The sequence below is a fragment of the Doryrhamphus excisus genome, linkage group LG23 (assembly GCF_037039965.1).
Source record: "Doryrhamphus excisus strain RoL-2023G ecotype Guam linkage group LG23, RoL_Dexc_Guam_v1.1, whole genome shotgun sequence".
Taxonomy (NCBI): Eukaryota; Metazoa; Chordata; class Actinopteri; order Syngnathiformes; family Syngnathidae; genus Doryrhamphus; species Doryrhamphus excisus.
Genome location: NC_136379.1, coordinates 9818514 through 9831775, shown reverse-complemented (window position 1 = coordinate 9831775; position 13262 = coordinate 9818514). Strand labels below are relative to the sequence as shown.

General features: G+C 49.4%; 1 protein-coding gene and 1 long non-coding RNA gene across 2 annotated transcripts; one reads left to right on the top strand and one right to left on the bottom strand.

Moving 5' to 3' along the window:
- npas4a (neuronal PAS domain protein 4a) lies at positions 1-6304 on the bottom strand. Its single transcript, XM_058065187.2, has 8 exons — positions 5446-6304; positions 5110-5270; positions 4923-5025; positions 4535-4847; positions 4349-4458; positions 4062-4197; positions 2122-3845; positions 1-2038 (listed from the first exon to the last, which is right to left on the bottom strand). Exons 1-8 carry the CDS (start codon positions 5975-5977, stop codon positions 2010-2012), a joined length of 3108 nt encoding a protein of 1035 aa, XP_057921170.2. The 5' UTR covers positions 5978-6304; the 3' UTR covers positions 1-2009.
- A 1776-nt stretch (positions 6305-8080) lies between these two features.
- On the top strand, positions 8081-12277 carry LOC131120095 (uncharacterized). Its single transcript, XR_013625469.1, has 4 exons — positions 8081-8326; positions 10173-10258; positions 11184-11321; positions 11688-12277. It is a non-coding gene; the product is annotated as an uncharacterized LOC131120095 (long non-coding RNA).
- The last annotated feature ends 985 nt before the right edge of the window (positions 12278-13262 follow it).

The following is a 13262-nucleotide window of genomic DNA, read 5'->3' as shown; positions in this document are numbered from 1 at the left end:
CTGACAACCGCAAAAGGTCGGTATGGAACAGAATGTACACCTTAATAGGAAATATGTCATAAATTAAATGGATATGTCATCAATTATGTTGCTTTTGGCCTGCAGTGATGCGAGTTACTTCATGTTTTTCCTTAACAGGATGAGGATAACATGAATTTCTATTTGTTTCATGTCATTTATTGCCATTGATCATCTTCCCTCCGCATCCGTCTTTACTGTACCTCTAAATTTAGCCTCCCTTCACTCTCTTTGTCTCCTCAGCCCAGCCCTCCCCTCCCTGAGCAGCTGAATGGGTGCTGAGAATAGACTTGGAGGGCTGCTGAGCAGGAATGCCTATATATGGAGCCTCACAGGTACATCCAATGAATGTGGGTAAGTGTGCTTTGTCAAAGAAAGCTGTGTGTGTGTCATCATCATCATCATCATCCTCATCATCATCATGATGGGTGGGAGGCCAAGCTTTTGAACGCGAGTGCGCATGCTCGTACGCACAAAGCTCCGTGTGCGTCACTCTGAGTCAGATGGAGTCTCATTCTGTCTCGTCATGCGTGTGCGTCAGTGCTGTTGCTGAGCGAAACGCGCTCCGGGGGAAGAAAAGGGGAGGAGGTGGGGATGCTGGGGCGCCGCCACCACCACCGCCGCTGATGATGCTGATGATGATGCCGGTGCTGATGCAAGTGAGGAGGGGGGGGCTGCGCTGTGACGACACATGAGCCGCATTAAGTGCACTTTATTATAAATGCATTTGTCGACAATCAAATACACTTATAAGCAACACCATAGAACACTGGTCCACAATGTCCATTCTGTAAGTATATAGTCCTATTTCAGCCATAGAAATATGTCATATGTACAAACATTTTCATACAAATCCATTTTTCATACAACCTTCTTGAAAAGATGCAAAATATGCTCTTAGCGTCCTCCAGTGTCTCACACACACACACACACACAATAGTTTACACAGTATATTAAGTTAGCCGTTAACAGCTAGAACGTAGGAATCAATCCTTTACTTGACCGTAGACAACTCTACGTGAGCGTGTCGACACCGCAGGAATCGTACCGTCCTCAAGCCGCGTCGCTTGGTGAACGATAGTAGCGGGTAGCACCCCTTCCCGAGTGACCCCCAAACCCCTCTCAAAAAAGAAGAATCGCTCGTCGGCGCCAAAGTCGATTGTGCCTCCATAACACACACCCCCATTGCCTCCGAGCGGAGTCGTGATGTCACATTGGATGATAAGCGGGCGTACAGGAGCCGCTATAAGCTGCCAGCATTGCAAATATTGATGCTGCAAGAATATCCGGCCCAAACCGAACCCCCCCCTCCAAAAAAAAAACCCCGGAGTCCACATTCAGAGTCTCAATGTACAGTACGAGGAAAGGGGAGTCCGCCGTGGAAAAGTCTTCACATGCGTCACTCAGTTTGTTTGTTGCACATCACCAAAGGTCAACACAAGGTCAGATGGACAGAGACACGGATGGAACGTTGAAGGTTTGAAGCCGCAAACTCAAAATTCAAACGTTTGCGTTTGGAAGTGTGCAATCTATCAGGTGACTGTCCTCGTACCTTTTTATTTGAGTTTTGAGTTTGCGTCGCTGCACGTCAGGCAAAAAGTGCGAGAAGTCAGGCTTTTTTTTTTTGTCATGTCCACAACCATTTTTCACTACGAGTGAATACAAATGCATGTCTGTAAGTTAAACAAGTTAACAAGCTCAGAGCTCAAATCTGCACCACATGGACTCAGGACTCAGTCAGTCAGGCGTCCATGTTGTTGTTGTTGTTGTTGTTGTGTGTAGTTTAAACGTCGCACCAGGTGTCGTAGAATACAGCTTCATGGTTGAACAAAAATAGGAAGCCCATTTTTGTTCCCGGGAGACATGGAGGCGTTAAGTTGTATATACATTATGTATATTTATACACTTCAATATGTTTTACTTTGCAGTAAAAGTGTCTCCACAAAATATGACAATATGCCATACTTGATGAAGTAAGTCACAGACTTATTTTAGAACGGAGGGATGCTTCCACTCCCATCTGGAAGACAAAGAAAAGGGCAAAAGTCAGCATTGTCAGGATATTGACCTCCCCCAGGAGGAGGCGGGCGGGGCTGTTCTCACCTTCGTGGAAGCACTGCGGCGATGGATGACACTGGAGTTGATACAACTCAGGTTGTTGCCCTAAACCAGGGGCGATCGAGGCACCTGCCCCAAACATGGGCTCCAGCACGGCCAGTTCCTCCAGGAGGGACTGAGCGCAGGACACGGCGGCAGGCGCGGGGGAGACGACCGGTGTGGAGGAGGCGGCGGAGACGGCGGCGGGTGCCGGCGAGGCGGTGAGGAGCAAAGGAGGAGAAGTCGGTATGGAGGAGCAGGAGGACATGGGAGATGACGCCACCTCGATCTCCATGGCTTCCTCCGCTGGCTCCTCCTCCCTGTCGGCCTCGGCCGTCGTGGTCTCCCCGCGCACGTCCGCGGAGTTAGCTTGCGCCGATTGGACGCTACAGAATTGGCCCGCTCCCTCAAACTGGGAGGCTTGGTGCCAGCACACGGGGGTCTGGGGGGAGGCTGGGCTGGGGGGGCTGGGAGGAACGTCTTGGAGGATGCTTTCCAGGATGCTCTCTTCAAACAGAGAGTCGTCGTCCTCCAGGAACGTGGGAACGTCCAGACCTCGCCACACTTTGATGGGATAAAACTCCCGAAGCACTTGGATGGAATAGGCCGTGTCGGCAGAAGACAGGAAGGGGGAAGGAGGCGAGGACGAGGGGGACATGGACGGAGGGGACAGCTTGGACAGGAGCGGGTCCAGGTAGAATCCCTCCGCCAAGGAGCTGATGTGCTGGGCCAGGAGGGAAATCTCCGCCCTTTCCTTCTCCCGTTCCCTCTCCACGGAGAAGAAGGAGAGGCAGGGCTGCTTCCCGGGTGACGCCTCCGGGGTGAGGAGCCCCTCGGGGGGGCACTGGAGAGGCCCCAGCGGCACGTCGACATAGAGCGGACCCCGAACCTCGGGGAGGGTCATCACCGTGCAGTCGCCGTCTCCGGGGCTGTCTGGGGTGGGGGGCAGTTTCTCGTACAGGGCCCCGCAGCAGGGCTCCACGGGGAACAGGAGTTCCGTGGTGGGGAGGCTGAGTGGGAGTTTGGCGGACAGGGTGGTCGGGGGAGCCGGGCTGGAGGCGGTGGTCGGAGGGGCCGAGGGGGACGTGGAGGGGGCCAAGGAGGTGGTGGCGGTGGCTGTGGTGGCAGAGGGCGGGGGCGTGGTGGTACCGGTGGGGTCGAAGCTGAACAGGGGTTCCCCGAACGGGAAGCTCGCCCCTCCGACGTGGGGGGTGTACGGCGGCGTGCACACAAACTCTTTGGTCTGCTGAGCTTGTGAGGTGGGCACGGGGGGCAGCGGCAGGGGGAGGGCGGGCAGCGGGGGGTCAAGTTCGAAGGAGGGCGGCATCAGGATGTTCTGGGTCAAAAAGTCCAAGTCGGACACAGTCTCCACCGTGACCGGAGTGGGAGACGGGGCCGCAGGGGGGCTGGGCACGGGAGGCGGCTGGAAGAAGGCCTCCTCCTCCAGAGAGGAGATGCTGGAGCGGGGCTCCCCCTCCAGGCGCGCCACCTCGGCGGCCGAGCTGGCCCGTTCGTCGGACGACGCCACGCTGCAGCCGGCCGTGCTGAAGTCGAAGGACTGGCCGGACAGGCCGCTGCTTCCCGGGGTGAAGACCTGGTCTGGGCTGGAGAGGGTGTCTGGGGACTGCAGGCCCACGCCCTCCTGCTGCGAGGGCCCGGCGCTGAGAACCAGGCTGAGCTGGCCCTGCTCGGAGCTCAGCTGCTGACGCACCGACCATGCCTCCGATTCGCTGAGGGGGACAGAACCGAGGGCGGGTTAGGACTCGAACCTTTTTGACCGTTTGCTTTTCCTGCCTTCTAACCGAAATCACTTTTAACCCAATACGGTTCCTCGCAGAGAACATCAAGGAACATACTTTAACCTCAGAACGTCACGTTTTATTAAGATAGCGTTTTCATCCGTCCCGGTTGTGCTGATGCTAGATCGCCATAGCAACAGAGCGTACCTGATGACGTAGTTGCTGCTGCTGACGGGGATCTCGCCAGGCTGCAGCTGGAGCACCATGTAGATCCAAACCCACGTCTGGTCCTGAGCTTGCACTCGCACCACCATTTCAGCTCGGCCCTCTCCTCCCTCTCGCACTGGTGAGTCACAGCAGGAGTTAGTAATCCCGTTAATCATCCGCCCCCCTTTTCGCTTTCCCTCTCTCTCTCTCTTTCAGCATGGCATCAGTGGGCACGGTGTGTGTGTGTGTGTGTGTGTGTGTGTGTGTGTGCGTGCGGGCACACTTACGCAGGCTACGGTGTTGAGCGGAGGCATGTGCCAGATCCTGCGGGTGGAGGAGGCTGTACCAGGAGCAGGACCGTAAAGCTGCCACATCAAAGCCCAGATAGGAGCTCACGCTGCAGGAAAGAGTGGGCGGTCATTCGTGTCGTCAATGTAAACGCCAAAGATCAAAGGTCACGCTACACGACCTACCTGTCCTGGGCAGCCTGCAGCCGCATGTCGCGGTCATGCTGGGAGTGAAAACAAGCCAGGAACGGGTTGGCGTCCCCCTGAGGAGCGCCGGGTGCGCTCTCGGAAGCCCCCGAGCGGGCGGGGTGAGGCTCCAAAGGGGAGCAGAAGCACACCCAGACCGGGTTGGAGGACCAGTAGGTGCCGGCGGCAGCGGGGGCGCTCGGCGAGCCGGAGGGAGCAGAAAGGCAGCGAGCTCGGATCAGAACCAGCTTGTTCCCGGCGCTCTGCCTGCGCACCGACTTGGAGGTGTTGAAACGACAACGGAAGAGGCGATCTGCGAAGGGGAAAGAATATCATCAGGACTCGAACGCAACACAAAGACGCATTTGAAAGCGTCCCGTCTTCTCACCCGTCTCAGGGGAGGTGGATCTCGCCAGGTTGTTTCTCATGGCGAGCTGATCCGAGGCGTCGATGATGTCGTACACGCTGTCCCCCTGCGCCACGAGATCCACCTGACGCGACAGACGAGCCCACCGGATGAAGCAAAAGCGCGTGCGGCGGCTCCGACGCATCTTTAATCAGGAGCGTGGACTCACCATGGAGTGGCCCAGGTGCTCGGAGACGCTGTCGGACAGGTAGAGCAGCTTCCCCTCTCCTGTGAGCAGCATCAGGAAGCCCGGCAGCGCCTGCATCAAGTCGGCGAGCTCGTGGAAAGACAGGAAGCCCGCGCTCTGCTCTCCGGGTGCGCTTCCCGCTTCTAGATTTGGTCACAAACACACACGGGGGAGAATCAGCTGGCTTTCAGGCTGCAGCGCATCAGCACCACGGATAGAGACCAAGTGTACTATTCGCGCTGCGTTTCAGCACCACGGACAGCGCCGTGTGTGTTTTTCCCCATAAGTGATGAAGAACACTTGTTGATGTGCTCTTACCCTGTGAAGTGAAGAAGACGGATTTCCTGGTGTACATGCAGGCAAGGGACATGATGTGCAGGTACGACAGCCTGGCTTTGTCCGTGTCCGAGATGGGCAACAAGTCCTTCAGGTTCCGGATCTCGGCGTTGATCTGGTCCCGGCGAGCCTTGGACGCTCCTTTGGTCGAGCGGTACATGCTTGCTTGATGCTGCAGTGCAGGTCGGAGGATGGAGAAAAGGAAGGACAATCCCACTTCACACTCGCAGGTGCCGATCTGTGGAAGTGATGTTATTGGACTTTCATCGCAGCTCTTTTTTCCAGATATTTTGGGAAAGGTTCTCCTGGAGCTCCTCTCCTCTCCGGATGGAGAGCGGCTGAACGGGCGGCTGTGCTCGCCGCGTCTCTCAGCACTGAAGTCCGGATTCGGGGAATGTGTTTGAGCGGGGACTCTGCTCGCAGGTCTCTTATATAGCTTGGGACCAGGGGGGCCCCCGACGCGCCAACACCGACGTAAGAAGAAGGAGGGAGGAGGATGAGAGAGATGTCTCATATCAGTGGATGCTGGAGCTCCCTCCTCCCTCCCTACTCCCTCCTTCCTCCCTCTCCTCTCGGTGACTGTGCCCGACGTCAGCTCTTCCCTCTCCCCGGTGATGACGTCGGGATGAAATGGGGAGCTCCGGCGACGCAAAAAGCCCGATTTGGACAAAACCGAGTAAGGGGCGGAGCCAGCGTAGAAACGTAAACGGAGTCACCGAGCTCAGGAAGGGAGGGGGAGGAGGAGGTTGCGTCGAAGAATGTCTGACTACAATTCATCTCTGAGCTTGTTAGTGAACGGTGCTTGTTTTTTTTTTTTTTTTCAGGCGACATCGAACGTCTCATTTTGGAGCGCATGCACGAGAGAACGTTGATAACCTTATGAATGGAGGTCAGTCGTAAAAGATTACAGCATTAGAACAAACACCCGCCCGTTTATCTAGCAGATCTTATCTAGCAGATCTTATCTATTTCGGCAGCTGCCGAGTGAATGAAGAAAGGAATGAATGAGGCGTCTGCAGCATCCTGCCGCAGCCATGTCTCTCCGCACGTGCTGTTTCTAAAAATAGATCTGTGTACCTATCCATCTACTGGATCTCTAGCTGGCTTACCGGCGCCCCCTGCTGACGCCCCCCTGGAGCCACCCCCCTGCTATTTAGACCACTTAGGAGGACCATTTAGGATGGAAAAAGACATATTTTTATTATTATTTATTGTTATTATTACATATTCAAGCTAGGATGTGTGTTTATATGTATATTTTATTGGTAATGATTCTGCTATGCTTTTATTTCCCTATTCCAAAGTGGTGAGCATGTCATAGGAAAACGCACTTTCTTTTTTCTGTGCGTTCTAAAGATATAGGAAGAGGTAAAAAAGGCAGCTGATTAATGCACGCCATGGGACACGGCAAAGAGCTCCAGCAAGGTTTTTGTGAGCGTGTAGTAAAAAGGCACGTTGATGCTAACGTGTCATATCATGTCAACATGTCCCGGTGCGTTGATGTCACATGGCAACATGGAAAGGAACGTTACACCTAGCATCAAAAGCAACAAGCTCCATTATGTAGCGTTACTTTTGGCTAGTGGCCTGAGTCTGAAGCTAGTCGCTAGCACGCCAGTAACGTAGTTCTTGGGTGTAACAATGTTCACAACAATAATAATAGCTTTGTTTCATATGCAGCTTTATGAAAATTCAAGTTCCTCGCTAAGCATGTTGGAAACAAAGAAGCCAATGAAGAAGAAAAGACCAACGCATGAGTGTTTCCAAAAAGGGAAACACAAACATGGCGGGTCATGACATCACTTTTCCCTTTTTAGCATTTCTGTGCGCCGCGTCACACGCTCCTTCATCAATAGAAGGATCAATTGATGTCCTTAAGTACGTCAGCGTGCAAAGCTTGTGTGCTATTTCTGGTTTGCATGTGACAATTTGAGGAGCAAAGGTCATGTGATTCATGCCGTCTTTCATAGGAACACAGGAGAAGCTGTCATGCGGTTGGAAGTGGCGCCATCGAGTCTTCATCCTCAACACAGGAGGACGAGGAGGCTGGAGTGTAAAGGTGAGGATGTCGGGGGCAGGAGGGTGGGGGGGGGGTTAATGAGTGGTCAGCCACTGTCATTTTGTGAAGCATGGTAGAAGTGATTTATGCAGACAAACACTCCACGCTGTTGTTGCAAGTGAAGCATCCTGGCGCTTGTCATGCTAATGTCTTCCATTGAGAGCCATCATGGGGGGGCAGAGGACCACGTTTCACCCACCGCCTGTCCTTATTCACGGTTGTTGTTTATTAATGTACAAGATCGATGGAAGTTGAAATAGTTGTTAAAAATAACAATAATGTAGTATATTTTGCCACTGAAAACTGAAATTTTTGGCTGTTTTTTTTTCTTTAAATGTAAAAAAAACGTTAGGGATGCTCCGATAGATCGGCTACCGATCATATCGACCGATTTTTGTAAAAACATGATCGTCGCCGCCATATTGGATGCATCAATGCTGAGTAAAGGTATTGTATATTGGGAAACACCATAAACGTGAGAATTATAAATGCAGCGTTTTGGCCCCTAACTGTTTCCCAAGTGTATTGGTACGTGTGAATGTATAAACGAAATGAATTAACTGACATTTCTTTGTAGAAAGACGCTTTATGGAAGTGCCGTCGTGACACATCTAATATGGCGGCGACGTTAACTTACGACTCAGCGCTCGATGAGTCTGCACTCGCCTGTCAACACGGCTAAGCTAATAACCCGAAAAATGATTGAATTCATCGGACGAGAGCAGCTTTTCTCAGCGGAGAAAGACACAAAGTCTCCGTGAAGAAGACGGCTCAGCCTCTGGAAGTTTCACAAGTCTTCAGAAAGTAAGTCAAATGTGTTTTTGTCTAAATGAAGGTTATTTGATGGTTAGTTTTTTCACATGGAATAGCCATTAGCAGGGCTACAGCCATGAAAAACATCACGTTGTCACCCCCTTTTACTGATTAATGACTCATTTTATTTGTTATTGCCTATTTTTGGGCCAATAGCACTCATTAGAAATACTTAAATTACTTTGTAATGTGTTATGTAGCCATATGATTGTTATCGGTAGCATCCCTATTGGACATGGCTTAGGGCTTTGGTTTTGCAGTGGGTGGCCCTTGCTGGAAAAATGTTGGTCATTAGCAGTGGTGTCATTAGGCCTATTTTAGGGGGAGCTTAAAATGATCATAAGCCCCCCTAAATATTTTTTTTTATTTATTTTTTTATTTATTTTTAAATTGTTTTTACATTTTTTAGCAAAAAATAATAATAAGGCAAAAGCAGGCCCCCTAAAATGTCCGGAAACCCTCCTAAATAATTAGATATTTTTTTATTGATTTTTTTTTTTACAAATTTTTTTTACAAATTTCATATAATAGGGCAAAAGCAGGCTAATAAGCAAGCCTATAAGCAGGCTAATACTAGTAGTAGTAGCAATAATCAGAAGAAGAAGAATAATGATGATGATAGCAACGATAATATAGAGGAAGGTGTGCAGGTCACAGACTGTACGGAATGTCAGTGGATTTGTTGTGCAGCCGGCCGGCCGCCAGGTGTGACTTTCACAGCACCACAAGACATTTGTCCATGGGTCGGCGTGTTCCTGTTCCTGCACGGCTTTAGTCATCGTCACCTCGCATTGACACAACATCGTCATCATCATCCTCATCATCATCAGCAGCAGCCTGAGCTGACACTTGTCAAAGTTGCTGCAGATCAAGCATGACGAGCCAACATGCAAAACAAGCTCAGAAATAAGACAAGTGCTTTATTTTGGGAGCACTCCGGCGTGGCGGGGACAAAGACACGCTCATAGGCGTCCTTCCTCCAAGGTGCTCTTTTTCTTTCTCAGATTATTTTTACACCTAAGACGTTCAAGGCCCGCACTTTGTTTCTTGCAAGAAAGGAAGGAGCTAATCTGTCGCCTAGCAACACCTCCTACTGCTACATCCAAGCCGGAGCAAAATAGCATGGGCTTTAGAAAGACACACAAAGGTGAATAGATATGACATACTTTCATTCACATGCATATCCGCTCCCTCGGCTATTGCAGCAAATGACTAGGACCGCGTCTTATCTTGTTATCCATCCATGAAAAATGACAGATAATAGTAATAACTGAGGTTGGGTGATATGTTTATATAGTGGTATACCGCTGTAGATTCCTCCAATGATAAGAAAATTACTTATAGCGGTACAAATGATGAATTTGGGTGTGGAAGTATTTACTCGCAGACCGCTCAATTCCTGGCACAAAATCAATGATCACACCGATCAATCCATATAGGAAGGTGCCAACCCATGTTCTATTTTTATATTTTGGAGACAATAGCACGACTTTAAAGCGGCATCTTAGACCTCTGATAGTGATTTATTCATGTATTATTTGCTAATAATATTTTTTAAAGATCTTACTGTTCATGATATGTGAACTAAATATGTCTATTTATTTCTATTTCTATGCTTTACATACTATAGAGATGTTTTATCATAACTATTACTTTATATTTTATTAAATTTTTATAAATATATAAAAAAATGTATATTTTTTGTATATTTTATTTTACTTTTTTCTCTTATTTCTCACATTGATTGTTTAAAATCATACATTAGCATTTTTAAAATGCATTTATTATTCTTGAGAATCAGTGTAACTGATGATACTTTCTTCTCCCTGGTCTTTAGAAGCAGACGTTTTCCTCGTCGCCGTGACTCCCAAAGTTGATCCCAGAGAAATGGTCTTCATGAAAGAAGTGCACGGTGGTGAGGAGGTGTGAAACGTTGCTGCAGCGTTGAGTAGAACTTTTTCATCCACTACAGTGCAAAGTGATGCAAGCTGTGAACAAGAAGCGTCTCCCTCCTCCTCCTCTACCTCCTCCTCCTCCTCCTCCTGGCTTGTCTTTGTGCTCTTGTAGCCTTGCACCTTTTCTTTGTGCTTTTCAATAACCACTCTATTTTTAGCAGCTAGGGCGCACCGCACAAGGCGCTTTGTTTTGTTTTTGGTGGCGTCGAGTCTCCCCAAGGTCGCTAGACTGTGGCAGTGGCACAATGGGGCGGCTAAATATTGCACGAAAGTGTGGGGGCTTCGTGCACCGCTGTCAAGGATGGCAACTTTTCAAACGGCTTTGGCTTCTTTTCATTGGCGTTTTTATGGAACGCTAGAAAAACATCTTTGCAGGACACTTTATTAGGGACACCAGATACATCCTTTTACATGGTAAAATGATTGGTTGTTGTCATTTTGCTCCTCTCCTGCAGCTAAACATCCAGCAGAGTATAGAGGGAGGGCGGCACCTGCTGTGGCCCAGCAAGGTGCACCGTATTCGGGCACACGTGATGCCATGGAGGTCTCTGGAAAAGCGCAACAAGTAGCCATGCTATTGAAATATCAAATATCCTCACTAGGGTGGGGGTAGGCTGGAGCCTATCCCAGCTGACTTCGGCCGAGAGGCGGGGTCCACCCTGGACCGGTGGCCAGCCAATCCCAGGGCACATAGCTAAATATGCCAAATTGAAGAACTCTATTCATAAAAAGCGTGATATAACATTTTATAAGCCACATTGTCAGTGTTTCCATGACCTTTGTCCACTGATTGGCTAAGAGAAGTCACATGGCTTCCACTGTGGCCGTGCCGTGAATGCACGTATGTGGACCATAGCTTTTATCAAAGTCGTTTTTTTTTTGTGTGGGAGCAGAGGAGGATTTCATCGGCGCGACGGCAAAGATGGCGGCGCGTACGGCGTGTCCTGTTACATACCGACACAGACGCTCCCGCTCTCGGTCGCCACAGTGGTGCTGATGCAGGGGTTGCCATGGCGACAGCATGTTGGATGGTGAGAGACCTTCTAGCAGCAGCTCCTTTTCTCTTATTTGGAAGAAAAGGCTCCAGCGGGGAAGAGGAAACGTTTACTGGACATTGGTCTCTCCTGTCAGTCATCTTGGGACATGAGTAATAGTATGATGAAGGAGATATTATTATTTTTTAAAGTTGTCGTTTTTGGAAAATGAGTTTGCGGCGAATGTGACAATGTTACGAGAAACCAATCCAAATAACATGGGAATTATTCTCATAACTACGAGAAGAAGAAAGTTGAAATGAAGACAAAAGATATGAATCATATGCATTTGTAGCTATCATGAAATATCTTGTCTACGGTCTACACTCTAACCTTTCAGCATATTTTTCATATTCACCCCAGGTCTGACGGTTCCCGGCCTGGCTGAGGTCTTCCACACCAGCCTTGTGTGATGTCACCTGCATCGGGTTCCTTCTGGATCCACCTTGGGGGGGCAACAGCTCACACCCCTCCTTTCCATTCACCAACCTTCTCGTCGGGGTTGAGAGTCTTGTGTAATATACTTGGCTTTCGTGGCAGCTCGCCCCCGCAGCCGCACCGTAGCAACGCTTTGTTGTTTCTTGGTAACGGCCTTTATATAACATCTAAGGCAGCCAAGGTAGCAAGCATACTTCACATCCTTATGGAAATACTTTTGCAAAACTCTGAAAAGGTGTGTGTGTGTGTGTGTGTGTGTGTGTGTGTGTGCGCAGATTTTGAAAGCCAGAAGTCAACCTGAGGTGACGGCATGGCTGTGCAAAACACACTTCCTGCTTCCTCTCAATCACATGTCATACAAGACATTATTAGAGACCACTAGACATGAATTAGCACCCCTATAGTCACATTTAGACTCCTATTACACAGTAGAGTAGACGTGATAAGGGAAACTAAGACACAGTATTCCCCCCACTCCCCTACAAAAAAGCTGCAGGTTTGGCACCCTACACTATTTTTTTGGAGATAATGGACCAGTCCAGTTAGTGTTGCCTTGTAATGAGACACTTCCAGACAAAAAAAAAGCATTTCACACTCAAGCTTGATTTGATTTAGTTTTTTTTTTTCTTCAAAGGGGACCTAAGATGCTTTTTGAAGTTTGGGATGGCTCTGGACGCTGGCTTTCACAGGAAGTCATCACAGGAAGTTGCAGAGTCCAGGCGAGGAGAAAAAAATGGAACTATGGGAATATGCCTTTCCAAGGTCGGAGTCAAAAGCACGAGATGTAAGTACCGGTTTCTGCTCGTCTGTGTAGCATTATAGCGTGTGCATACACGGGAATGACTGCAGTTGCTAACACAGCAGATGGCCCCTCCCCCTCCATACTCTGTACTATACTTCTGTACTGTACCGAATGTAAACACTCACATGTACACCATGTATGCATTCCCAGGCGCGAACACATCTCTACTTTCTATGCCAACAGGAAATGATGCCACACACACAGCCCGCCTACCCCGCTACACACTTAACGCCAACGCCAGACGGGGTTATGTAACGTTCGTGTGGCCCACTACTCCTATTGAATATTTTTTTAAACGTATGTGTTGATGAAGAAGGCATAGAAATGTAGGCTGGATGACCAGGATGTTATAAAAGCAGGGAGGGTTAGATCTCTGGGATGTGCCGCCCCCTGGCGGACACACGCGGCACCTCATGATTACGTAAAGGAGAGCTGTGAGTCATCACCCCCCCTAGCGAGGACAGATGGAAGGTGTGTTGGGGAGGGGGTAAGGTTTTCCTCACCTCCCGTTTTGGGAATGGTGGTTGAAAGAACAGGACGCTTGAAGGTTAAAAAACACAAACCAGGGAGTTCCCCAATCATTTTTAAATTTATATTCCTATCATTTTGGTGCATTAATAGAAATTATTACATGGCTGTTATAGTATATTGTGGTATTTCATGAAAGGATATACACCACAAATACATGATTATTCCCA